The sequence below is a fragment of the Dipodomys ordii genome, unplaced genomic scaffold (assembly GCF_000151885.1).
Source record: "Dipodomys ordii isolate 6190 unplaced genomic scaffold, Dord_2.0 Scaffold45, whole genome shotgun sequence".
Lineage (NCBI taxonomy): Eukaryota > Metazoa > Chordata > Mammalia > Rodentia > Heteromyidae > Dipodomys > Dipodomys ordii.
Window position 1 is genome coordinate 9,842,448 of NW_012267261.1, and position 27,883 is coordinate 9,870,330.

General features: G+C 41.8%; 1 protein-coding gene across 4 annotated transcripts in view; it reads right to left on the minus strand.

Annotated features, from left to right (window-relative positions):
• Positions 1-27,883, minus strand: part of Kalrn (kalirin, RhoGEF kinase) — a 531,501-nt gene that overhangs the window by 276,822 nt on the left and 226,796 nt on the right. For all 4 annotated transcript variants that reach the window (XM_013019466.1, XM_013019467.1, XM_013019468.1 and 1 more), the window contains exon 10: positions 15,954-16,076. In XM_013019466.1, the coding sequence (XP_012874920.1) occupies positions 15,954-16,076 (123 nt within the window). The remainder of the gene's footprint in view (positions 1-15,953; positions 16,077-27,883) is intronic.

Genomic DNA, 27,883 nt, shown 5'->3' on the forward strand with positions numbered 1-27,883 from the left:
GCTCAAGGCTAGCGTGCTACCGCTTGAGCCATAGCACCACTTCCAGCTTTTTTTCTTGCTTATGTGATGCTAAGGAATCGAACCCAGGGCCTCATGCATGCAAGGGTAGTGCTCTACCACTGAGCCACCTTCCCAGTCCTCACCTGTATACCCTTCTTAAGCAATACTGCATCAAGAAATTTTTCTAGGATTGAAGATATGCCATATGTCCTTCTGTTCACCAGAGACTACTGACCAAGAGCAACAGTATCTAGGAAGGTCCTCTAAGACCCCAGGGTCCCCATTTTCAAAAATGGAACAACATATTCTTCTTATTTCCTTTTCCAGGACATTAAATAGAGACACAACCATGGGAGCATTTCCCCAGTGCAGAGAAGCCAGGAAGATCAATCTCCCCTCAAGGCCCTTTAGAGGAAGGTTAGAATCCAAATTGCAGGAGATAGGACCATGAGGCAGACTAGGATCACAGGATTCAGGTTCATATCCATCATGTGCCGCAATATCTGGAACTCTTGAATGTTCCTGACTGTCACAAGCTATCTTCCTTGACCATAGGCAGCATCTAAAATCCTTATCCTCATGAAAACCAAAAGGCAGGAACCATTAGCAGTTCCATACAAACCAGACTAGGAAAGTTAAGCAGTGAATGTGAGTGTGACACAAGGACTTAAAGCAAGGTAGATAGGAGGCAGGATTTAGCAGAGCATGAACAACTTTACAGAATCCAATAATGTAGATGCCAGAGCCACTGTAGCCCCCAGGGCTACAGAGGTAGGTGTGGGCTGGGGACAATACTGCTTGCTGCTGAGTAGGGCACTGTGGAAGGGCAATGCTATCCCCTTTAAGCAGAGTGCATGGAATGAAAAGCATTGTGCTGTTTCCATTTGCAAGGATCTGAGCTTATATAAATATCAGCACAAGGGAGTCCCTCACTCATCCCATCATTCCCTTCAGCTTGAGAATGTAGAAGAATCCCAGATAATCTGGTTACTCTGGGAATCTAGCTCTCAATTCTCTCTCTCTCTCTCTCTCTCTCTCTCTCTCTCTCTCTCTCTCTCTCTGTGCCAGTCCTGGGGCCTAAACTCTGGGCCTGGGCACTGTCCCTCAGCTCTTCAGCTGAAGGCTAGCACTCTTGAGCCACAGTGCCACTTCCAGCTTTTTCTGCTTATGTAGTGCTGAGGAATCAAACTCTGAGCCTCATGCATGCAAGGCAAGAACTCTACCACGGAGCCACCTTCCCAGCCTCTCTTTTGTGAAACTCTTGATTTGGGACAATATATCAATCTCCTCTACATCTTCAGTTTCTTTTTTTTTTTCTGAGTGTGTTCCAGACATGAGCTCATCCACTGTCATCATGTGTCCTGAATAATAATGACGGTAATTTACACTTACTCTGTATTCACACTTAAAGTGCTGCCAAGTATATTATCTAACATAGTGCCTACTTCAAATATAATGAAATCGATATTCCCATTTTGTGGATACAGAAACTGACAAGATTACGTGGCCTGTACATATAGGTGGGATAGTTTGGCTTTCCATTCAGGTGCTCCATCTTTGTATCCATCCCACTGAATCTCATTCCTCCCACAGGGAAAGAAGCAGGAAGACTCTGCCATTGCCATCCTGTAGATGGGCAGAGGTGGTATCAATAGTTCAAATCCAAGGCACGAAGTGAGGAAATGGGGAATATGAATATAGTCCTGGGTTTAAGTCATCTGGTATCATAGAATTGGGTACTTTGAAGCCACAGTAGAATGTAATTTGTTAAAGCAAATCCTCTAAATTGGATCTTCCTAACTTTATAAATTTGTAAAACGTTCACCAGAGTGGCAGTTATAGCAGATGGATTAGACCCAAAGTGTGATGGTTAGTCTTGATTCTTAAGTTGGTTAGATCAAGAAGTGTCTAAACCAGGCACCAGTGGCTCACACCTTTAACCCTAACCCTAAGTACTTGTGATTCAAAGTCAGCCCAGGCAATAAGGTCTGTGAGACTCCTGTCTTCACTTAACTACGGCGGGGGCAGGAAAGAAAGGGGGGAGCAAGACGGAGGGAAAGAGAGGGAGAGAGGAAGAGAGAAAAGGAGAGAAGGAGAGGGGGAGAGAGGGAGAGAGGGAAAGAGAGAGAAAGAGAGAGAGGAAGAGGGAGAGGGAGAGGGGGAGGGGAGGGAGAGGGAGAGAGAGAGAGAGAGAGGAAGTAGAGCTATGGCTCAAATGGTAGAGGCTAGTCTTCAGCACAAAAGCTCAGGGACAGTGCCTAGGCCCAGAAAAGAAAAAAAAATGTCTAGATTAGTAAAGCACACCTTATTGGCTATGTCTGTGAAGAGTTTTCCAGGGAGGATAAACTAAGGGAAAAGACCTGTGCTGGATGAGGATGGCACCATCCTGTAAGCTGGGAGCCAGGTGGAAGAAAAGGGAATGGGTATTCTCTCTCTCCTTCTCCTTCTCCCTTTCTCTCCATCTCATTTTCTCCATCTTTTTCTCTTTCTGTCTGTCTGTGTCTCTGACTCTGTCTCTGCTTTCTGGGTGCCATAGGTGTCCAACTTTAATCCTTTGCCCACCTCCCTATACCATGATGCTGTGATTCACCCCACCCAGAAACAATGGAGCCAGTTGACCATGCATTGAAGCCTTTGAAACTACAAGCCAAAAATCTTGTTGAAGTTGTATTTTGACACAACAACCAAAGTCTGGCTAACGCTCAAGGTATACATCAAAAGAACCCACTCCTCTTTAGTTATATATTTTAAACAAATGAGACTGACTTTGGGAACCCCAAGATACCAAAGACTTCATAATTTTAGACATAGGCAGAGTTCAAACTTTGTGAAGAAGGAAAATGGAACATACCCATCACATGGGTTTAAAGTTCTTTTTAGACTCTCCAACTGCCTCTTTCCTTCAATGATATTTTCAAATTCTTGCATGTGGTGGATCAAAGTCCACCAGAACTATTTCAATCCATAGCTGGCATTGTTGAAGCTCAGATGTATTCTACAAAATAGCCCAAAGTGTGAAACACCCTGGAACTATATAATTATAGCTGAAGTTACCCATATTTTGTGTTGCCTCCTGGATTGAAGAACAGCTGTGCCAGTCTCTACTTAAATTCAGAGAGAAGTGGCTTGGCTTAGTGGGGTATCTGTCTGCAGATCCCAAGACAAATACAGACACCAATTCCAACAGAGTTTAGACATTCCCAGGTATCATGGGAGGCCATAAGAACTCAGCTCCATTGCATAAACCTGGCTTTCTTTCCAGGTGGAGAAACTCAAATTGGTTCCTGTCCCCAGAATTTGGCAGTGGGTCTTTCTCTGGTTTAAAATTTATTCCAAATGAAATTGGTTCATAAAACGCCTCCATTTGCTCATTGGCAAAGGAAAAGACACAAATCTGTGTGGTGGGTTGTTCTGGTTATGATGTGCTTATTTTTTTTTTTAAGTGAGGAGGTTTACATAATATCCTTCCTGAAACCCTTTTACTTGGGTCTCTCTGCTGCTGCTTCCTTATAGCTCATTACATATACTAGGTGCCACATCCACCAACAAGTTCTCAAAAGTCCTTATCCTTCAGCTCAGACACTTCTGATTTACTTTCATCACCCTTAATGCCACGGCAATGCCACAGGGAGGTCTTCGGTCCTGGAAGACATCACCCTAGTGTGAACTAAATCACACTATGGCCAGAGTGAAGGGCTGTACTCTAGACCACAATTAGAGCCCCTATTTCAGGCTTTCTTGAAATTCTTCAATGAGAAGATGGGACAAAAAGAGAAGGAAGAAAAGGCAGTAGAAAGAATTAGGGAGGGGCGGGGCGCTAGTGGCTCATGCCTGTAATCCTAACTACTCAGGAGGCTTAGATCTGAGGATTGTGGTTCAGAGCCAACTGAGCAGGAAAGTCTGTGAGACTATTATCTCCAATAAACCACCAGAAAACCGGAGGTGGTGCTGTGGCTCAAGTGGTAGAGCACTGGCCTTGAGCTGAGAGCTTAGGGACAACGTCTAGGCCCAGAGTTCAAGTCCCATGACCGACCAAAAAGCAAACAAACAAAAAAACAAGAAGAAAGGAGGAAGAAAGGAGGAAGCATGGGTGAGACTTAGGAAGGAGGAACAGAGAAAGGCTATGACAATTACCAGGAAAAGGAAAGAAGTTGCAAATGTTATCTTTTTAAGATTTTAATTTCTTTATTAGTATAAAGGTGATATACAGAGGGGATAGTTACATAAATCAAGTAGAGTACATTTCTTTTTGGACAATGTCACCCCTTCCCTCACTCAGATGTTTGTTTGTTTGTTTTGTCAGTAGTGGGGCTTGAACTCTGGGCCTGGGCGCTGTCCCTGTGCTCTTCAGCTCTACTACTTGAGCCACAGCGCCACCTCCGGTATTCCAGTGGTTTGTTGGAGGTAAGAGTCTCATGAACTTTCTTGCCTGGGCTGGCTTTGAACCGTGACCCTCAGATCTCGGCCTCCTGACTAGCTAGATCAAATGCTATCTTTTGAAAGACTGATTCCAGATAGGTTTATAAGCTCAGTGGGTTGTCACCACCCTCTAATATATGCACACTTGCAATGAGGAGCTGGAGGGGCTTGGAAGTGTATAGATTGCCATTCTCTGATGTATTCTCTCTTTTGAGAAGATTCTGGATGTTTGTTTGTTTCAAACCCAACTCTGTTTTCAATGTGTTTTATTTTTCTTTATGCATTTAAAATTGTACCAGTCATACCCTATTAAATTGCTAGAATCTGGAAAAGAACAAGGAATCTTAATAGTAAAGAATTTATCAGAAAAGAAAATAACACTGTGTGTATTTAGTACCATGGATATATCATTAAATAAGAAAAGCTAGCTATCAAATGTACTCATACACACAAATAGAAAACTATCTGGGAGAACAAACACCAAGTATTAGCAATGGTTAGACAGTTAGACAATTGAGTGGGTAGATTATTTTTGCTTGTATGTGTTTTCTATATTGAAAATGTGTGGCTTTATAATTAAAAATAAAAATAACATAGTGCTAACTTCCTTTAAAAAATAATCAAAGGAAGAGTTGAGTAAGCCCATTTTTTTATTACTCTGAATGGCTATGTGCTAAAGCATGGGTTTTGGGGGTCTGCCTGCCTGGCATCAGATCTTGTTTCTTCCACTCGCATGATCCTTTCTAGGCCTGAATGCTCATCTGGACAAATGAGGAAAAAATATTGACACTAATTGAATATTTGTTTCAAGGAAAGAATGAGAACTTTGCAAATGTATGTTTTTCAATGATGGCAGTTATTATTTCTTTCCTTGTATGTTTGTCTTTGCAACAAGGTTTAAAACCTGAACAATGCTTTCCAAACTTTTTCTGAAGGCAAATTAGCTTCATTGAAGAATATGCATATATCCTCCTTGGGTATAGGTTCACCAAGGGCTTCCGCTTAGTCTAAGCTTACACAAATGCTGGCTTCCACACAGCAAGCACACTCCCGAGACCTACCCTGCTGGCCTAGCTCACAGAAACAAAGGAAGGACAAGAGAGAGAAAGGCAATTGGTTCTTTTCATCTGGGTAGGCTGACCAGTGTTGAAATGAATCATTGGAGGATCCTGTAATGGCTTGCCTTCTGAATCAATACTAGCAGACAGAAAATTTATTTCTGGAATTGCCTCCCTTGTTTCCTTTTCCTTTCTACCTGGTGCTTGTGCTTTCAGACTGACTCTATTCTTCCCATCTCTATGTTACTGCGGCTGTGCAAAGCAAATACACCATCACATCATGAAACCTAGTAGTTACACACTTGACCATCTTGAGTCACAGAATCCTTTAGGAGGGACGGTCTGTTCTCCCTGATTCCTAAACTCTCTTTACTTCCCTTGTTTCTGGAGCCCTAGGGCAGGCCCAGCTATAGTCCAGTTATAGAAATCAAACAAAATCACACATCTCATCCCCAGATTAGTTCTCCACATAGATCCCATCAGCAGCCAGTATATCCCTATTGTGCCCAGATGCCCATTTTGACAACCACGGTTTTGTTCTTTTTGTAAGAGCTAGTTATTTTCTTACCTTGGGCTCCAGGTAAGGAAACTGTAGCTTGAGCTCTGCTCTGTTAAGACCCTTTCCAATGAAAACTATCCATCTTTCACTTTAAATCTGTGAGCACCATTCATTTCTGCAAACCAAGCTACTGAGTACTCCTTGCCATCTGGAAACATTTACCATCACGCTATGGGCTTTCCTTGGTTCTGACTGATCAAATTGTGTGTCACCCCTCTTACAATGCTTAATCTTTGCTTGCCAACACTTATACCCGTCCTATCTCCCCAGTTCTTGGCTGTCCTGAAGGATAGCTATTCTCTTTTAAATAGCCACAGTAAGCTGCAGCTTAAGGTATGCAAGCATGGCAATTGATAATTTAGCCTGAAATACCTTGAAACTTCCTGTATACCAGCCCTACTAAGGAGCCACAGGAACCATCATTTATTACACATCTTCCATGACCCAAATTCTCTATTGGGAACTTTCCATACATTGTTTTAGATCTCATATCATTCTTCAAGGTACATGTCATTATCAGTTCAGAAAGGACACCAAGAGAAATTAAGTTGTCACAAAGTTACAAAACCCAAAATGGAAAGAACAGAGGCATTAGGTCTCTCAGACACACCAGTGTGTTCTAGACCAGGGAAATGAAGACTCAAGCCAAACACTGGCTATGTCAATTAAAGAGGCCAGCAGAAAGCAGAACCAGCTGTCTCCAACAGTTGGTTTCAGATAAGCCAGAGGACACCATAGAAAGAGGAAAGGCAACCATGGGTTCCTAGAGCTCATTTATTCAACCTCTGCCTCACATTTCTTATCTGTAAGTGTGAGCTAGAAATACCTACTCCACAAGATGTCATAAGGATTAAATGAGACAACATAACAAAATGTTCCCATAGTGCCTAGGGCATAGAAAGTGGTATATGATGTTATCATTATTGTTATTAAGGACATCTCAAAAGGGAGAAGAAAACAATGGTAATCAGTGAATGTGATGTATTAAGTCAAAAAGTCAATGACCAGATGGGCTCAAAATCAATATACTGAATATATAACCAATACATAGTATACTTCTCTCTATTTTTCTTTTGTCTTATTGTTGTTGCCTTTAAGATCCTTCTGAAAAGATTGGGCATGATGGTTCATGCCTGAAATCTCAGAATTTGGAAGGCTAAAGCAGGAGGATCTTGAGTTTGAGCTTAGCCTGGGCTAAGTTTTTTTTCCCTCAAAGAGATAGAATAAAATAAAGGACTTGTGGCATTTCAGCTCCTAGCATAGCTAGTTTAGAAGTGGGGTATGATAATGACCCCAGCTGGCAAAGTTATAGAAATTTAGTGGGGCTGAAAAATGAACATTGTTGAAAGGGGTGACATTGATCAAGATACATTGTATTCACAAACTGCTTTATTGAATGAAATTCCTTGGTATAACTATGTAAAATTATTTCCTCTTATCAGACATGGTTTCCTATAAAGCTTTAATAGTTTTTTAAAATAGGTTTTTAATTTATTTATAGGTTTTAAGCTAAAAAAACCAAGTTTACTCAAAATTTAAAGATGCTCATTTTAGAGTGCCAGATCCTAGGCTGGGACTGTCCTAGCTCAATGCAAACTTACTCATTCTTTAGGGTAGTACACTTAGGTATCAGGTTATATTATTTTGGAGCCTGTGTTCTGGTGAATCTAATACCCCTCTCACCCATTTATCATCCTCAGAGATAACCTGGCCACCCTACTGAGATAGGAATTGGGATAAAAAGAACATAGACAGAATTGTTGCTCTGAAGAAAATCAGGAAAAATTGATTGGAACACTGTATGATAATTACCATGATAGAGATAGGGATATGATTAGTGCATATGTGTATTGAGGAAAGGAGCTCCTGATTTAAAGCAAAGAGGATACTGGAGGTTTCCGTGAAGAGATGAGTATCAAAAATAAGTAAGGGCTTGTCAATGATATTTTACCCTCCATTTTCAAAACTCGCTTATTTTTTTGTGCCAGTCCTTGGGCTTGAACTTGAAATTATACCTGAATTTAGTTAAAACAGTGCCTTTCTTAATTTTCCATAAAAAGCCTTCAATCGTCAAAACCACCATAAAACATCATTTAATCAAAACTGAACCTATTCAGATTTTCGCTTCACAATCATAGCAGCCTTCCAACAATTGCAGTATATTTTGTCAGTTCTTGAAATACGTTTTCCATAATTGAGTACAATAAGCATTACATATGTGATCCAGTTAGGGTGCAGATAAACTTTTATTTCTCTTATGTAGAGACTATGGCTTAATTTATGTTATCATGCAAGAGTAACATTTTTTTCCTAAGACTAAAGCCCCAAAACTGTTGCATCCAAAGGTCAAGTTTCTTCAGGATTATGATACAACCTATATTTCTTGAACATTTCTACAATGGCTCATTTTCTACCAGGTAGAATCCTCTGCTTTCAACAACCTAACAGACTTTTTTTTTAAAGTGTCACACAATTTCTAGGAGATGCTGGGAGATCTGGATTTGCATTATCCCTATAGTTACCCTTGAGACAGAATTCAAATCGTATCAGAACTACATTTCAGTTTCCTTTATCTAATGGAATGGACTAAAGTCCACTCCAACAGCATGATGGCTTACATTTTGTGTTCTTTTTGTCTTCTTATTTCTCCATATTATTTACTGCTCTCAGGTTTGTAGATTTCATAAAGATGAGAAGCTTCCTGATACAACCTCATGCCTATTAGAAGGAGTTTGTTAAACAAAGAGTTCTCTTCTATTGACATTTTCTAGTTTTGAGCTTCATATCCTAAAGTCCTAGGAACATTTGTTAAAAGTGCAGTTACCATTTCTTTTGTTGTTTCTTTAGAAAAAGAAGTCTATAAATATGGCTGGCAATCAGTCATCTTTATTTATCTACTTATTTTGTGCTGGTACTGGAACTTGAACCAAGGGTGTCAGAACTGTCCCTTGGCTTTTTTTTTTTCCACTCAAGGCCAGTGTGCTACCACTTAAGCCATACCTCCACTTCTAACTTTTTGTAGCGAACTGGAGATAAGAGTATCAAGAACTTTCCTGTCCTTGCTGGCTTTAAACCTGATCCTCAGATCTCAGCCTACTGAGTACCTAGGATTACAAACATGAGCCACTGACGCCCATCTGTTGTTTTTAATGTTTAACTTAAAGAGTTCTGATATGTTTTTCACTGAGTGCTTTTGTCTATGACACTTGTGTGGTGCCTGATGTATATGTAGTTTTGGCTTCACTGGATATTCCCTCCATTTTCAAAACTCACTTAATTTTTTTTGTGCCAGTCCTTGGGCTTGAACTCAGGGCTTGGGCACTGTCTTTGAGCTTCTTTGGCTCAAGGTAACACTCTACCACTTGAGCTTCAGCTCTACTTCAGATTTTTTACTTGCCAGGCTGGCTTCGAATGGTGATTCTCAGATTTCAGCCTCCTGAATAGCTAAGGCTTACAGCTGTGAACCACTGGTGCCCAGTTCATAACTCATTTGCATCCTTCCATATAGATTCATCAGGTTTTTTGCCAATAGGTATCCTTCCTAATCTTTACAAGATGCCTTTCACCCATTGCCAGAAGTGCACCATACTGGCTCTGCAGAACACAGTCCAGAAAACTTTTTTTTTTTAATTTAGGCAGCCATCTCTTTCTTAAAGCCTCAATGTGTTACATGGAATGAGAGACAAAAACACCACCTGCGCTTTTGAATAGTTTAGTTGTTACTCAGAACTTTAAAAACATTAAGAGTAGAGTCTCAATGTCTTCTGAATGTTCTATTTTTTTTCCAAGTAGGAAGGAGGAAAAGAGGGGGACAATGTATGCGCTGGATAAGCTCTCCTTATTATGTATACTGGTTTCTATATCCTCCCAAGTTTCCAGACTGAAACTACTCAAAGTAATGCTTAAAACCTTTTGTTAAAAATAAGCTGGGCACTGGTAGCTCAGGCCTGTAATCCTAGCTACGCAGGAGGCTGAGATTTAAGGATCATGGTTGAAAGCCAGCCTCGGCAGGAATGTCTATGAGACTAATCTCCAATAAACCACTGAGAAAACAGGAAATGGCACAGTGGCTGAAGTGGTAGAGCCTTGAGCTGAGAAGCTGAGGGACAACACCCAGATACAGAGTTCAAGCTCTACCACCATCACCAACAAAAAAGTTACCTACATATAAACCATCTTTCTTCTTCTCAACAGTAACCACAGGATCATTCCTCCATCATCTCATGCCATCAACTTTCCCCCACTGTTCCCTGGAAGGGATGTCTTGAACCCACCCCAATGGAAAAAGTCTCATGCAAAATCCAAAGGGTAGGATTACACTTCAACGCTATCTGTTCATATTCTTCCCCTTGCTCACTTCATGACATTAATGTCTCTGCATTTTCCTGGCATTCTTCACCATTTTCCCATCTGCCTAAAAACCTTTCATTCTTGCTAAGAAGCTGGGATGTGAAAAAACATCTATTTAAGCTCTTGAACCTTTCCCTTCTGCTTGGATTTGCAGCTGCTATAAATGGTCATCATTTTGGGCAAGAAAAGAAAATGTAAAACTACTCTAAAGGTCACTGCACCCCACCATAGTAGCTATATTTACTGGCTCACCAGATGAAGTACTGGTTTTCCTAGCTTTGACTCACAATTCTCCTTGAAAACTTTCGAGGGGTGTAGATAATTTCTCCTCTTTTGGTATGGAGCTTCTTAGAATGTTTGATCTATGTTTGTCTTTAGATTATGATTTGCTCAAGACAGAAACTGGGCATCTTCTTCATTTTCCATAGCGTCCAACACAGGTTTAATGGGACATGGAAATTAATGAGAGGTGCTGTCCAACTCTCAGGGCACAGGCCTCCCATTCCTATGCACTGACCTGATTTATGTGCTTTTTGTACATAATTTGTGGGGATCACTGTTACATCTCTAGTGGTTAAGGTCATTGATAGATCCAACTGTTTCCCTTAGTATTTTATTTATTTATTTATTGGAGGAATGAACAATCAATCTTTTTTAGTGTGTTCTATTTAAGTTTGAGAAACAAACAAGGATTATAGTGTGATACCACTAATGAGATTTTTTTAATGGATTTGGAAAATGTGCCTATGTCCTTGGTATTGCTTTAAATCTTTCTTTAAATTGACTATTCTTTTAGAAATGCTACATGGATGCTACTTACTATGTTTAGGTAATATATATTGGAGTGTGAATCTTGCTATTTTTTTCACTAACTTAGCTTACAGAAAGTCTGGTGTTTCACTTAATGAGGCCATAAAATAGTCGACTAATAGAGCATCTAGAGCTGCTATCTAAACCATAGGCATTTGAGTACTTTCCTACCAAATAATAGTAAGTATCTCAGGATAATGTAGCAGTATTATATTCTATGGCACCACCTGGGCAGATAAGGACACATTTTTCCCTTGACAACTATGTTATTATGGACAGCAACTCCATATTATATTTGTTTATTCTCCCAAAGACACTTAAAGTGCCACCAAAAAATACAAGTGCCTCTTAAAAGCTGCTTTATTCTATGGCCTGATTCATTTGGTGAGTTTATAGGCAACTTGAGTCAAGTATTTATCAGGACAGGACGGAGTCTTCTCTGTGAGTTGCCTCAGTAGCTTGGACTACAGAAGTGAATGAACACAGACCCTGGTCTCAGCTCTCAGCATCTACCATCTGCACCTTGGGTGTCTCCTCAGCAAGGCTCTTAGGACTGTTGATGCCTTTTCCTTCAGCTCAGCCTCCAGGCAACCTATTCAGACAGTGCCACCTGCAGGTTGATCTAAGGACTCCTAAACTGTCTACAAATGTTTCAGAGAATTTGTTTAATTTGATTTTTTCCAAGTCTTTCTATTTCCTTACAAATGGGGTGATGTCATTCTTTCTGATGAAAGCATAGAATTCCACTGTGACTATATACCACATCTTCCTGATCCGTTTATCTCCTGAGGGGCATCTGGGTTGGTTCCATATCTTAGCTATGGCAAATAATGCTGCAATGAACATAGTTGTGCTGGTAGCTTTAGTATGACCTTGTTTGTGATCAAGTTGGTAAATACCCAGAAGTGGGATTGCTGGATCATAGGGAGCTCTATGTTTAGTCTTTTAAGGACCTTCCATACTGCTTTCCAGAGTAGTTTATACTTCTACCAACAATGCAGTAGCATTCCCTTTTGGCCACATCCCTGCCAACATCTGTTATTATTTGTTTTCTTGATAATGGCCATTCTAACTGGGTTGAGGTAGAATCTCAATGTAGTTTTGATTTGCATTTCTTCTTTTTTTGGGGGGGGGTCCAGTCGTGGGGCCTGAACTCTGGGCCTGGGCACTGTCCCTCAGCTCTTCAGCTCAAGGCTAGTGCTCTACCACTTGAGCCACAGTGCCACTTCCGGCTTTTTTCTTTTTGCTTATGTGGTGCTGAGGAATTGAACCCAGGCCTCATGCATGCAAGGCAAGCGCTCTACCACTGAGCCACCTTCCCAGCCTCTCTTTCATGCATGCTTCATGCATGAAAGAGAGGCTTCATGCATGCTAAGTGAGCACTCTACCAGCCCTCTTTTTAATTCTTTAGCCCACTTATTAATGGAGCAGTTGTTTCCTTGAGGATTTGTTATTGGGGAGTTTAATTTTTTGATTTCTGGGTATCTTGTCTGTTGTATAGCTAGTGAAGATCTTCTAATTTGTGGGCCTTCTATTTATCTTGCTAGCTATGTCCTTTGCCATGCAGAAGTGTTGTAGTTTGACGCAATCCCATTTATCCAGCCTTTCTTTGAATTGTTGTGCTTCTGTAAGTTTCAACCTGTACCTAGGAGCCACAGCGTTTGCCCTATCCCTTATTGTATTTTTCTGGGTATCTGCTCTTACCATTTGTTGATTCTGGTGCAGGATGATATATAAGGATCTAACTTCAGTTTTCTACATGTGTACAGCCAATTCTTCGAGCACCATTTGTGAAGAGGCTCTTTTTCAAAGATTAGGTGGCTATAGGTCTATGGGATCATTTTGGGGTCTTCAATTACATTCCATTGGTCCAAGGCTTGTTCATGTGCCACTAGCAAGCTGTTTTTATAACTATGGCTTTATAATAGAGTTTGAAGTTTGGTATTGATATTCCTCAGTACTGTTTTTCCTGCTAAGAATTGTTTTTGCTCTTTAGGGTCTTCTATTAAATCATATTAAAGCCAGACCCAAAGAAACATAGGCTTCATGTTTTCCCTCATTTGTAATAATTAGTACATGTCTAAGATATTCCTAGCAGTGGATTACAATTGCTCAATAGCTATCTGCATATGACCATATAAAATGATGCTAATCGAAATGAACTCTAAGAATGGAAACAAGTCTTATAATAAATATACTGTGTGAACTTATTTCTTTTTCCTTCATTTTTAGACACTTTGCTTTAACTTCTGTTGTCATTGTTCTTGATTTTGGTACCCTGTGTTTTGTGTGTGTGTGTGTGTGTGTGTGTGTGTGTGTGTGTGTGTGTGTATAATTTGGGGAAGCGAAGGGGAATAATAAAATGAAACAAAGGACACAGTGTGAACCAATGCAACAGAAATACTCACAAGACACTATGTTGGAAATGAACTTTACAACATGGGGGGGGAGTTGAGGGGAGGGAAAGTGGGAGAGAAAATGAGGGGGTAACACTGTTCGACAAGAAATATACACATTACCTTATTTATATAACTGTAACCCCTCTGTGCATCATCTTTACAATAAAATAAAAAAAAGAATTTTCTTAAAATGTATTCAAAAGTCGAGTTCTGATGGCTCATACCTGTAATCCTAGCTATGCAGGAGACTGAGATCTGAGGATCACAGTTCAAAGCCTTCTTGGGCAGGAAAAGTCCATGAGTCTCTTATCTCTTATTAATCACAAAAAAAATCCAGAAATAGGGCTGTAGTGTGGTAGTGTGGTAGAGTGCTAACCTTGAGTGAAAAAGCCTAGGCCAGTCCTGAGAGCAAGCCCCAATACACATACACATGAAGCATATATAAATGAAGTGTTCAAGAGCTATTAAGTGCAAAATTCAAATTTAAATGATGGATAATTGATTGCCACATTTATAAATATCATTTATGTCATTTTAAGTGCTGCCTAAAATGTCTTTACCTCAGAGTGACCAGTAATATCATCTCTACTATCTCAGAGAGGAGATATATTTGTCTAGGGACCTTTCCTTCATTTGAGGGCTGCTCTTTCCTATGGAAAAGCAAACTTCCAGGAGCTCTAATAGCTGTAGTTCTCGCCTTGCCTTGATTCAAGATTTATTTGAACCTAAATACAGGGAATGGCTGCTCAGATTTCCATCCTCTCATGTCAGCCTCAAGCCAAAGACTCATCAGATGATACAGCTGAAAGAATCATGGTCCTCTAGAAAACCACTCCTACATGAACCTCAGGCTTCCTATACTACAACATGTGTAACACTCTTCTTGAACAACCCCAAACAAGAAGAAACAAGGATTTTCATGCTTTGTCTTTCTGCCATATTCCTCTGGTGCTGCTCCAAGAATTTTCCAATTCTTATGTAAGTCAATGCCTCCCAATGACCCTCAGCCAATTATGAGCAAAAGTGACAGAAGGAAAAACTCCTTCTTGCTGTGGTCACTCCATTCTGACTTGCTGGTAATCAAGTCGCATGGAAAAAATCAGGTCTCAGGCAGACTAGCAATTTGTTCTCGTTGAGGTCCAAGTTAGTTTTTTCATGTGGACTAGGATGCTGGGAGCCTCCACTGCACCCTGATCCTTCCCCCGAGTTAGAATTTCCAGACTACAAGCTTCACTTCTACTGACTCATTGACACGTCATCAAGGCAATGAGCTTATGATCCTTGCTTAGGTTTCCCTTCTTAGTCCCTCCATAGGGGTTTCCTTTCCAGAAGACATACTTTTTAGAAAAGTAGAGGCCTTTTGGAATTTAGAACTCTTTTCTCTCAGAGAAAGGCAGGTGCAGATTACATGGAATTGTTAGCAAAGCCAGAAAAAAGTTGTAATGGTCACCAAAGAGATGGTACAGTACCATCTCACTCTCCCTGTTCTTGCTCTTTGTCCTACACATTTTATGTGCAACCTGGAACTCAGAAATGAATTTTATACCTGGTGTCCATTCCTCAATAAGTAGAGAAGCCATGGAATTAGGGTACAAAGAGTCGGACAGAACTGGGAAATTTCAGCAGAGCCACTGAAAGTGGATGGCATAGCCACATTAAAGAACTTCCTGAGCCTTGGTGTTGACTTCTGTCAATTACCTGTTACGACCTGTCACTCAGATACTCAGAATTGACTCGCAGCTTGTTTGGACCATGTGTACAGCTCTAGGCACATTGCTCTATAGGTACATGGCTGGAGATCAGGTATCGCTTCTTCCTTCAGGTCTCAAAGGGTGCACAGTTTTGCAAACAAAACCTTGGTGATTTTCTAGTTCGCACTCATCAGCACTGACAGTATAAAGCACAGCCTTGAGTTGATGATGGTTCTAACGTTACCCTCCTGACAGCACCACCTTGTAAACAAGGAATTTTAAGTTTATGTTGGCAGAAACAGTTTTTTTTCTCCTTCCTTCTTTCCTCCTTTGGCAGCGTCAGGCAGAGTGAATGTTGAGACAGGGTCTTGCTTTGTAGCCCAGACTGTCCAAAATCCCACTGTTCTGCCTCCCAAGCAATATATACCACCATACCCAGCTAGGGAGATTTTCTTTAAATATCACAAAGTTAGGAAACTATTCACTACTCATTTAGTAGAATCCAAGAGAAGACAAAGACCACCTTGCATCATGTAAGAAGGCAGTCTGACAGGCACAGATCGTCAATTCAGCATGTCCCTTTCAAAGCACAGCCTTGGGTCCCCTGTACCTGGCTATCTCCACACTCCTTCCCCCACCCCCATATCATATACATGTAGCATCTCACCTGAGCCACTTCTTCAAAGTCATCATGCCTCTTCTGTAGGGCCCGTGCTCGATGCAGGGACTTCCCCACCCCTGTGTGTTTGCTGAGGAAGGCCTCACCATGGTTTTCAATCCAATCCAACACCTGGGCAGAGAAGGAAGAAAAGATAGAAACAATGACTTTCCAGAAGGAAGAAAGCCATGTGACAACATACATAATAGCTGACTCTTTCCTTATTAGAGAGCAGCAGTCCAGGTGGACATATTCAATCCACTGTAAATACAAGGGCTGTAAGTAGCAGCATTGGAAACAAAAGAGTTTCACTTTTAACTAAATTCAGCTCGGCCTCTGATTTTTAGAATACCCTCCTATTATTTGTTCAGTCTCAATCTTAATTTGTTGACTATTGTTGTTGTTGTTAGGATTGACCCCAAGTGCTGCTCTGATACTTTTAAACAAGCTGCACAGTGAATCAGGAATTGTTTAATCTCTTACTACCTCTGCCCTACCCTCACTGCTTGGTATATACTCGCAGACTACAAGTGCTCTTGACCCAGATGCTATATCCTCCATTCCAGTAGTCAATCCAGCTTCCTCTGTGAATCTGCACAGCAGGGAAACGTGCTTCTGAGAAGATGCCAGCAGTGCCTGACATTTCTATTTGTTTCTGGTGAGATAGATAAATATGGTGAGCTAGGTCCCAGAATCTGAACATTACTATAGAACAAGAAATTGATGATTTAGATAAATCCTGGGTATAACTGCCCATCAGGGTAACCCTTATAATCCCTTTCCTGTTTAACTTCTGTCATCCAGATTATATTAAAAATACTCAGTGGTCAATATAATTATGATGGTATAGGATGATAGTTTTCTTATATGATAATGGCTTTGGTTGGTATTTAAGCATTTTTTTAACCGTTGGAGGCTTTGCCCTTTGTCTGAAGAATTCAAGGCAACATGTGGACATGAATATTTGCATAGTCAGCTATTTATTTGTTTTTCTATGCACCTGTGCCAGGCACTAGAGCAGCCCTGAGTCTAAGAACTCAGTCTATGGAGGCAACAACCACTAGTTACTGAATCAATCACACAACAATTGTTAATTACAAAGGTGAAAAGTGCCAACAGACAACTGTATCTTGGCTGGAGAATCAGGGAAGACCTCTCTGAAGAAGGGAGGTATAGCTAAGACCTAAAAAGAAAGCAAGACAACTAAGTTAGAAATTGATAAGGGAGAACAGTAGAGGAGTAAGCAAGAAATGGTGTGTTAAATGAGTGATTCAAGTGTCCATCCTGGGAACCACTGAAAGGTTCCAAAGAAGAGAGACACACCAAGTCCCTCACATATTACTCTGATGCTATGGAGAGAATCAACTGGACAAAGGGAGGCAAGAGTAGGTGGAAGAACAGGAGGTGACAGCCATAATTCTTATAACAGTTGGTAGTGACTCAGACAAGGCTAATGGCAGTGTCAGTCCCTGGAAATAGGCTGGAGGAAAGAACTGCCACAATTTAGTGATTGGATATTGAGATGATACAGGGGCAAGTGGCAAGGTGCCTTCTGGTGGCCTGGGTTGATAACTAGTTACAGATAGAAGCAATCACTGGAACAGAGCACACGAGTAAGGAGATGTAGCATAGAAAGAACACATTTTTTTCCCTAAGAAAAAGCTAGCATTCTTGAATTCTACCTTCATGCTATGTTTTTTTTTCATAAATGATAGTTGTACCCCTGAATTTAAATGGAGAGTAGTCTCCAATGATAGTTGTCTATCTGATCTGACAGGCTGTGCATTTAGTTAACTTAGTTTATATACTGAGGCTTAAAACCAAATGATTGTTTTTCTAGTTGGTTTCTATTAGTTAAAAAAAGAAGTTACCAAATCCATTCTAAAAAACACAGCCACTCTGAGTGCCAGTGGCCCATGCCTCTAATTGTAAAACTACTCAGGAGGTTGAGATCTGAGGATAACAGTTCAAAGCCAGCCAGGGGAGTAAAGTCTATGAGAGTCCTATTTGCAATTAATAACCAAAAAAGGCAAAAGTTTCTATAATTCAAGTAGTAGAGTATCAACATTGAGCTAAAAAGCTAAGGGGAGTATGTAGGCCCTGAGTTCAAGCCCCTGTAATGGCACAAAACAGCCTCATACTTAAATGAACATACTGCTTTAATATAAGTATTATTTTAATTCTACTTTTTTATATTATTGCTGGAGGTACTCTATCAGCTAAGTAATTATCAGTTAAGTAATTTATTTTTTGCTTTAGTTGTTTTTCAGTTAGGATCCTGTGTATTTTCCCAGGACCAGCCTTGAACTGAGAATTCTCTTACTTATACCTCCCATGTAGTTGGGGATATAGAAGTGAACCATCACGCCAGGCTTGTTGACTGAGATGGGAATTTCCTTAACTTTTTGCCAAGGCTGGCTTTGAACTGTGATCCTCCTGATTCCCACCTCATTACGAGTGTGAGCCACTGCCCTAGCCTCCAACTCTTGCATTCTTGCAAGACCTTTGCATTGCGGTAAGCTTTTCAGAAGCCTATTAACCTACCTGACATACAAAGCCTGTAAGACCCACTGTGGCTGGTCCCACAGGACAAACCCAGCTCCAGTGGGCTCACTCTGAATATTGCTTCTGTCTTGAGTTTTGCCCTCATTGTTTCACTTCACTGGAACTGTCTATGTCCATATCCAAACCCACTTCCCAGGCTGCTCCCTGTTCATCCTTTAAGCTCTATGTCAGAATCACTGGCTCTGGCAATCCTCTATTCCTTAATAACCTATCCAGGCCAGAGTAGCTGTTGTTCTTCTCTGGCTGTGCCCAAACCACAATTATGTACCACAGGCCTGTCTGTCCCACAGGACTGCGCTCTTCTTGCAATCCTGCTGCACAGCACCATACTCAACACAGTGACTGCTCTATGAAGCTTCAAATGAACTCAACACAAACCAATCCCTCCCGCATTCACCTGCAGGGTGGGTATCACCTGCTCCATATTCCCATGGTAACCCTTAGCATAACTGACAGTCTGCATTCAAAGTTCTCTGTGTAACCCTCACTTCCATGCCCAACTGTGCCATGTGGCTGGTAGTTCCTAGGGAAATGAAAGAGGTACTGATTTTCACAGGGCATCATCATCTCTTTCCCAAAGCATCTAGCTCCTTATGCTCAAGGAATGAACAAGAAAATCTCATGGCCATAAATCATCACATGCAGACATGGCTGAGGATCCCACCCTACCTGTCTTGGGAAAAGATGTGCCACTCCATTCTGCCACATCAGTGAGTGAGAACACAGGCCAATGCAGACCCATCAGTGCTGCAGTCCAGTCTGAGAACAACTTATAATGTTCTTGCTCCTTTCTCCTGCCATAACATTCCTACCAGAAATTGGTTCTTTCCCAGGAGAGCCTTTTCCAAGAGTGACATTCTGAAACAGATTGGGTAGCCAATCTCACAGCCATTATGAACACCCTTTCTTTTTAGTCTAATTGTGTTTATTCCAATCAAGATGGAATGTTCTTTAGGGGCAAGCAACAATCCTTTCTAATAGTTAAGGAGGAAGGGAATATCCTTTGGATGAGAACTATTGGTCATGTCTGGACAAAGGCCATTAAGTGCAAGCAAATTAATGAAAGGCCATCCTGGTCTTAAGGACCTAAGCCTGTCCCATGGTTTAGACCCTCTTCTTAAACCTCTTCCTATCACATATTCATTCAGCACTCTACTCAGGGCAGAGTAACTGTGAATGATGTATCCATACTTGGTTTGGATGATGTTTTATTTCTACCTCAGAGTGTAAGGGGCTTTGTTTGGGGCTGTTGTATTCTCAAAGAGCACTTTCCGAATAAATGAGCAAGTGAACTCAACATGTCTGATCCTAGCACTTCTTATGTGATAAAAGGTAAACATCACAAAAGGAAGCAGAGATATTGCAAACAGAATAGGGCCAGAATCTCAACCCTGAATATCTGATGTGACTTTGATAAATAACCTTGCTCAAACTGAGCTATTAAGCTTCCATCATAATTTGATCCATGGTCAAAAAAGCAAGGCATCTGGTGTTTTAAGTACATTGAGATATCTCCCTTTCAACGTCTATCTCCCACCACCCCGGCTCCCGACCCCACCCACTTAGAAAGCCATCATTCTGAGAGCAATGAAAAAGCATTTATGTGCCATCAGGCATCTGTTACACATTTGTTTGTTAAAGGCTCAAGTATCCACAATGTGCAAAAGCACCCAGGAAAGTCCATCAAATCATTGTTCCTGTCTACTCACCAGCACACTGAGCTGGTTCTCAGGGAGAACAGTAAGGGGAACATCCAGCTCCCACTAGGCTGTGATTTAAGAGTGCATAGGTGCCACTTAAAATGACCAATTACCAGTAACTCATTTTCTGTCTCCTCTTTTGGTGAAAGTAAATGTCTTGCTGTGACAGGAGAAGCCATCCTTTTCCTGAGAGGTCTGAACTAAAATAAGACTCTCCTGCAAGCTATGGTCATTTTTCTTGATGTTAGGTAGGAGCCCAGAGAGAATCTAGAAGACCACAACTCTCATTTTCCCCAATTCCCTGAGCTCCAACATTTCAGGCAACCAATATGGGTTCCTTGCAGCAGAAGTGAAGCTGGGGCACCTGACCCTTCACTGCGAGAATCTCCTCAGCCTGGTGCTTGATGCCAGCTAAGGACTCATCACACTTCTCAGTAAGGCCTGAAATTCTTGTCAGAGGTTCTGAACATTAGGGAGGCTGACATCACCTGGATTTTTTTAATATATAGAAACTATTCACTCTCAGATTCTGAATCAAAAAAATGTGTGTGTTTGACAAGCCTCCATTGGTCCAACTAAGTTTAATGGGAAAAAGTCCAAGCCCACAGGAGAAACACAGTTCCATATTCACTCTTGACACTCCCTTATTTTCTATAATGAGAAAGATTGCACTCTTTAGTGATTTAAAAAATTAATGCTCTCAGTTCCATCCTTATTCCATTGCCCTTGTTCATGCTCTATGATGTGACAGTGGCTTCCAGTTCCTCCTCATTCCATCCCAGCCACCTAATGGCTAATTTCACTCTGATCATAATTCCCCTCTGCTCAAAATCCCCCTATAGGTCCTGTTAACAATAACATATAAATCCTTTGTCCTTTAGCCTGGTAAGTCAAAGCTCCAGGGATTACCAGAGGAGGTGAACCAGGATGGTGCTTGTCAGGTTGTTAGGTTGCTCATTAATGTGATAATAAAAAGGGATTGAGGATGTTAAAGACACTTAAAAGTTAATTGTGGATCAAGAAAGCCCTAAGGCTCAGTAACTTCTGGGAAGAGATTTATTCCTCTTACTGTCTCCTTCACTACTACCAATATCCCACATCTGCCAGAGACAGGTACTTGATCCTTGCTTGAAGGTGCTCAGTTTGGAAGGACAGCTCTTCAGTTAGGAAAGAGTCATATTTAGAAAAAGCAAAGTAAGGGCTAAGGATGTAACTAGGAAGTAGAGATATAGCATAGCATGTCCAAAGGTCTAGGTTTAATCCCTAGTACAGAAAAAGAGGAGAAGAGAAGAGAAAAGAAAGGACAGGAAAAAAGAAAAACAATGATCAAAGTAGACAACCACGGAAAAGGCAATGGGGCAATGGCAGGGAAGGGAAGCTCAGCAGATGCAAAGCAGAGCAGAGTACAGTGGTGGGTAAAAGGTAGGAAATAGGGAGCTAGTAATAAGGTATTAGGACTAGCTCACAAAGTTTCCATGAAGGAAGAGTGCAGGCATACCAGCAGCAAGCTTCTACCTGCAGATGTTAAGGAACATATGAGAGGAGTGGACTCATTGATCTGGGCACCAGCCTTCTACCACAGGAAAGGATCTAGGACTCCCTCTGAGAAGGGGACATAACAGGGGCAGATGGGAATGTCTCCCTACCTTCACTTGCATCAGAAAGCCATCCTGCCAGTCTTCCCTCCATCCCTTACTAGATTCAGCTAAGCTTCAACCCTGCACTCTTTCCAGGATCTCACACTGCCCAAAGAACCCTCTATCATTTATCAGAAAAAAAATATTTGAGTGATTGGATTATCACCACCAAACACTTAACTGAGAACTTTAATACTTCTAATTACTTACATCCATTTAAGACAGATGCTATAATAAACAGCATCAACAAGCCAGAGTCATATAACCGTGACAATGAAAAATAAATGACAATGGGCATTTACTATTTTAGGGTAATTTTTGTTAGAGATAAACATTTTGTTAGAGATAAATTTTTCAGATGGAAAAGTGTTAGAGTATGAGTATGACTGTCTCTGTGGCACAGATAGTTTGAAAATCCATCTGAGGCTGGCAGTAGCTATATGATTATCCACAAATCTTATTCTTTGGACCAAGTAATCTCCAAAGGTGCTTGGTTAGTGATCTTCTAGCATGAAATTATAAACCCAAAGTTCAGGGACTGTCTCTTTATTCTCATCACCCAGCATAGTGCTACAGCATAATGGAGAGGCCAAGAAGATGGAGTTTGATGTCAGGTGGACTTGGTTTAGATTCCTTGACCTACCACTAGCCGCACAGCCCTAGACAGGTTTACTTACCTTTCTGAGCCTCAAATTCCGTATTAGAAAAGTGGGGCCAGCTACTGGTGGTTCATACCTATAATCCTAGCTACTCAGGAGGCTGAGATGAGGATCAAAGTTTGAAGCCACATAGGGCAAAAAAGTCTATCAGACTCATATCTCCAATTAACCAGCAGAGGGCTGTAAGTAGAGGTGTGGCTCCAGGAGTAAGGCACCAGCCATGAATGCAAAAGTCAAGTGAAACCTTAAAGTCCTGAGTTCAAGCCCCAGTACCTGTACTAATAAACCAATAAATTAATTAAAAAGTGAAAATATAATGAAAAGTGGTTCACTCTTGTAATCCTAGCTACTCAGGAGGATGGGATTTGAGGATCGAAGTGCAAAGCTAGCCTGGGAAGGAAAGTCTGTGAGACTCTTGTCTCCAATTAACTACAAAAAAGGCTCCAAGTGGAGCTGTGGATCAGGTGGTAGAGCATAAGCATTGAGCAAAAAAGCTCAGCGGCAGACAGCATTCAGACTGTGAGTTCAAACCCCAGGACAGGAACCAAAAAAAGAAGCAAAGAGTGAGGTCCCAAATGGTTACTCACAGTCACTTGCACCATAATGCTGTTAGATGAAATCAGAAAAGGCAAGAAAAAGGATTTGGTAGATGTTTGGTGGCATTTATTCACAGCTTTGAACAATATGACATTTATGGATACATTTAGTCTTTGTACTGGAATGTGAGGATTGGAATCGGCCCTCCCTCTGATGTTTAAATCTCCTTCTGAAAATCTGGACCAAATAACCAGTCTGCTTCAAATGCCAGAGATGGGTCCCTATGTGGGCATTCTCTCATCTCAGTGGATACAGAGGTTCGTAAGCCTGTCCTTATTCATTTGAATGTTTCCTGGAAGAGTTAACTTCCAGGCTCATCATCATTCTGGTCACTTTTCATTACTAATCATTCTGAGAGTGCTCATTTTTATCATGCAAGGCTGACAGTTGAATTATACAAATCCAAACTGGTTTAGCATGATTAAGAAGCTAGAGTCACTATAGCTAGTAAAAGATGGACTATCTCGAGCTTAAAAAAATCACTCTCAAATCCCTTTCAGACATTCTTTGGCAAGCAAGAATCAACATAGTAAAAGCTATAATTTTCCACATGAGGCTCCAGAAAAACTAGTGGAAGCAGATGAGATGCATTTGTAGTACAGGAACTATGGACTTTAATATTAATTTCCACCAATTAAAAATGCTCTCACCACACCAGATAAATGCTGAAATCACTTCCCCCTTAGTAGTTTCCCTGATTGGACCTGCTTAAATATAAAACATTCTCTCTAATGGAGGGCATAGGCCCCTCCCCTCACATCACCATGATCATGCTCAACTCCTTCCAGATACACCTCCCACTGCCACTGTCTACCATGAGAATCCAGATTTCCCTTCTCTCTATCTCTGTAGCTTAACTCTGCCTCCCAGACTTCCTCATGAACACCACCCCTACTTTTGTCTATGCTCCAAGGACCAACACCAATCTCATTCCCACCAGAGGAAACTCTTGGCTCCATCAGCTCATTGCTCTTTGATTTCTTCAGCCCAGAACCCAGACAGCTATGTGCCATTTGTAAGCCCCTTAGGTGTATACGTGTCTACTCTCAAGGCAAAGACTCTAACCTGGAACACTGCCTTGCACACAATAGTTTTTCCAAAACATGTTACATATTCTTGGAGGAGGGGGAAGGAGGTAAGGAAGAAGTAGGAGACAGAGCAAGATGGACTGCAGGTGTACTGGGAAAACAGATGTTTGGGCTAAGAAAAATAAAAAGAAAACAGAATAGAATTTACATCTCTCAGAAAAAGGAGCCAGGCGCCGGTGGCTCACGCCTGTAATTCTAGCTACTCAGGAGGCTGAGATCTGAGGATCACGTTTCAAAGCAGGCCCGGGCAGGAAAGACAGTGAGATTGTTATCTCCAATAAAAACCACTAGAAAACTGGAAGTGGTGCTGTGGCTCACGCAGTAGAACGCTCACCTTGAGCTGAAGAGTGCAGGGACAGCACCCAAGCCCAGAGTTCAAGCCCCACAACAACAAGAAAAAGAAAAAGGAAACACCCAGTTATTCTTGGTTCTTCCCACTATAAATCTGGTCTACTGGGCTTGGAATTTGCCCTTTGGCACACAGGGGAAGCAGAAGAGTTAGGGAGAAAAGTAGACAGAAGGTGGAGATAGTCTCATGCTATCAGAGTGCTTTATTGGTTATTGCTCTGTACCATTCTGAGCTGGAAATTACTTTCCTAAGCTGGAAAAACCATAGGATTGAAAATCATTCCAGTAGTAATGACTCTAAATTCCAGTTTTGTACCAAGACATTTCTATCATCCTGGTTCACAGCAAGGAAGAAAAAGCTGCAAATATACCTGTTGAGAGGGAAAGGTGTCAGGCAGCAGATGTTTAAGTGGAATCTCTTTCCCACTGTCTTCTATCTTCAGTTTGTATCTCCCTGCTTTATTCTGATGTGAACCTTAAAGGGTAATATATTCCCACCTGGGCTAGACCTACTCATGAATTGGCAATAGGTGGGAAGGCAGAAGCCTGCTTGCTTCCTGCCAGGAAGAGTCTCTGGTTCTGTTATCTTTCCCTCTTCTTACCTTTCTCTTCCCTCCCCATCTATGTATATCTGTCGTCTGGATGAAGTCTGTTTGTCTTTTTCTTCAGTCATTCATTCCTCACCCCCTCTTTCTCTGCTCCCTGCTTGGTGGGGTGGGGGGAAATGTCTGTCCCCTTCCTGTGTAAATGTGTCTTCCCATCTCTCTTACTCCCCTTTCTGTCTCTCTGCCTCTTTCTCTTGCAGCTTTCCTAGGACACGTGGACTGGGAGCTCAGAAGACCTCACTTTTGGTCCTAGTGTGATTACTGAGCAGCTGTGTGGTTATAGCCAAGCTACGTGGCATCTCTGGGCTTCAGTCTCCTTAACAGTATAGGAGGTTAGACTGGATGCTTTTTTAGTCCTTGATGGCTCCACAATTTTGTCACTGAATGAAATGGAATCAGCCAACCCATATAGCAGCTGTACAAACAGCAGACTTAGGCTGGAAGGCCCCAACAGCACTAGCACCAGGGGGCGCTCAAGGACCGCTCAAAGAGGATGAGATTAAGACAACACAGGATTTACTGTGTGCTAGGCAGGTACTGTGTTTGCATTACTGCCTCTCATGGGCCAGGCATTGTTAGTGGTCCTGTTTTACAGTGGAAGAAACTGAAGTACCATGAGCTGAAGCAATTTACACATGGTCTGCTCGTCCCACAGAAAAGACATATTGAGACAGGATTCACACTGAGCTATCTCACTCCAGAGCAGCGCTCTGCCTGTGAGTCTGCATTGATTTGGAAACGGATGCTTGTACAGAGGCTACTTCAGTAAGCATCTCTGGATCCCAAATGCACTTAAGTGTTTTGGGCCCAGACTATATGGATGCTCCAGCCAATTCGCTCCTTGTCCTAAGCGTCAACCGAGACTTCTCACACTTTTGCCTAGAACTGCTCCACCCATACTCTGTCACCTTAGGTACTGGCTAACATGCTCTGGTAGATTTGTTCTTTATACCTTCAACTGTGCTTGTCCTATGCCATTCTATCTAACCAGGCGCATTGTCAGTTCACAGTGCAGTGCTAGGTTCATAGCAGAAGCCTGAATTTGCTAAGAAACTGATGAGTGCCATGATGCTGCATGAACTCTGAGGTTATGTCCCCCTGACCTCTGCATGAGCTATAAACATGTGGGACCTCAGACACCCACATTATGGTCCTCACAGGTGGACTCCAGCTACTCACCAGCAAAGTAACTACTGGATAGATTATAAAGGAGGGCTGTGTGATATTCACTCAGCCGAAGATGCTAGGATCTTCTGATGATCTCAGCTCTACTCAGAAAACATGAGAGCTCCAGATTCATGCAGACACAGCTAAGAGCTGTAAGGGATCCAGAGAGGAGGAAACCCCTATTTTTACTCTCAAGAAGATACTAGAATACATGATATGATGCAACACAGTTCATAAATGATAGTGACACAAAGGTGAACATATTATCAGGCTCTCCTTTCCCTTCTGTCTCTGTTTTCTCTGTGTCTTCATCTCTGTCTCTCTCACTATGGACAAATATGGAAGCATGAAGCAGAAAAATGACTTGTGTCATGTGATCCTAAAAACTAGGATAGGCTCATACACAGCTGGGAGTCTGGAGACCAAAGACCTAGACTTTCATTCTACCCTTAAGTGTGTGAGTTCAACACCCTCTGAAGCACAGCTCTAACACCTGTTGAATACAATGGCTAGGTGTCAGGAAAGCAATGGGGACCCGTGACAAGGTTTTTTTTCACCCTTCCTCTCCCACAGGTTTCCTTCCATTTATCCTAGTGTCAGCAGCACAGTGAGCAAGTAAGGGAGTGAACACAACTGTGTTCCCAGAGGTCTCATTCACATCTTCTGAAAAGAATGATGAAATGAACCGTCCTGGAGCTTGATTCTCACAGAACATCCAAACCCTTCTTTACATCTACTTTCTAATCTTACGCTGGGTTTTGCATAGTACTGACAATGTGATGAATTGAAAGGCTCTCATTTTTAAGAGCACAGTGCAGAGTAGACATTTATGTAGTTTTATAATGCCTTTTCTTCATTTTAGTGAAGATGTCACCTGCTCACTGGAAGTCTGATGACAGCTGATTGCTGAGAACCTAAGCATGGCTTGCCACCTTCCTCTTAGGAAAACATTTCCCCTGCCCCTCCTTGCATCTGCTCTGCTACTCTCCAGCCTAGGGCTATAGCCCTAAGAACAGAAGGAGAGAGGAGTGCAGCAGACAGTGCCTTCCACTCTTCCACAGTCTGTGGCTAGGATCATTTCAGGGAGTCATGGAGAGTTCACAGAAATAGACACACCCACTCTTTTGTCTCTGTGAGGCTGGCACATCGCTTGGTCTCAATCACCCAAGGCCTCCTGCTCTATGTGCTTAGGATGATGTATTTATCTGGATGGCTCCAGATGGCAGGAGCAGGCAACCGACTCATTTGCTTCTCCCATCCCTCTGGCCCTGCAAGGGTTTCACAGCTGAGTAGTACATGAGCAGTGGCCTATCTCAAAACAGAGGTGCCCTCTGATGACTCCGTCCCAACCCCAATCAGGAAGGGACACTGTAAGGGAGTTAGGAAGTCCCAAGAAGGAGGAGAGTCCCTTCTATGGCTGGAAGCATCTATTTGGCAATCCTCCACCACCAGAAAATTGTCACAGTGATAAGGACATCTCCTATCTTTTTTTTTTTTTTTGGGTCCGGTCGTGGGGCCTGAACTCTGGGCCTGGGCGCTGTCCCTCAGCTCTTCAGCTCAAGGCTAGCGCTCT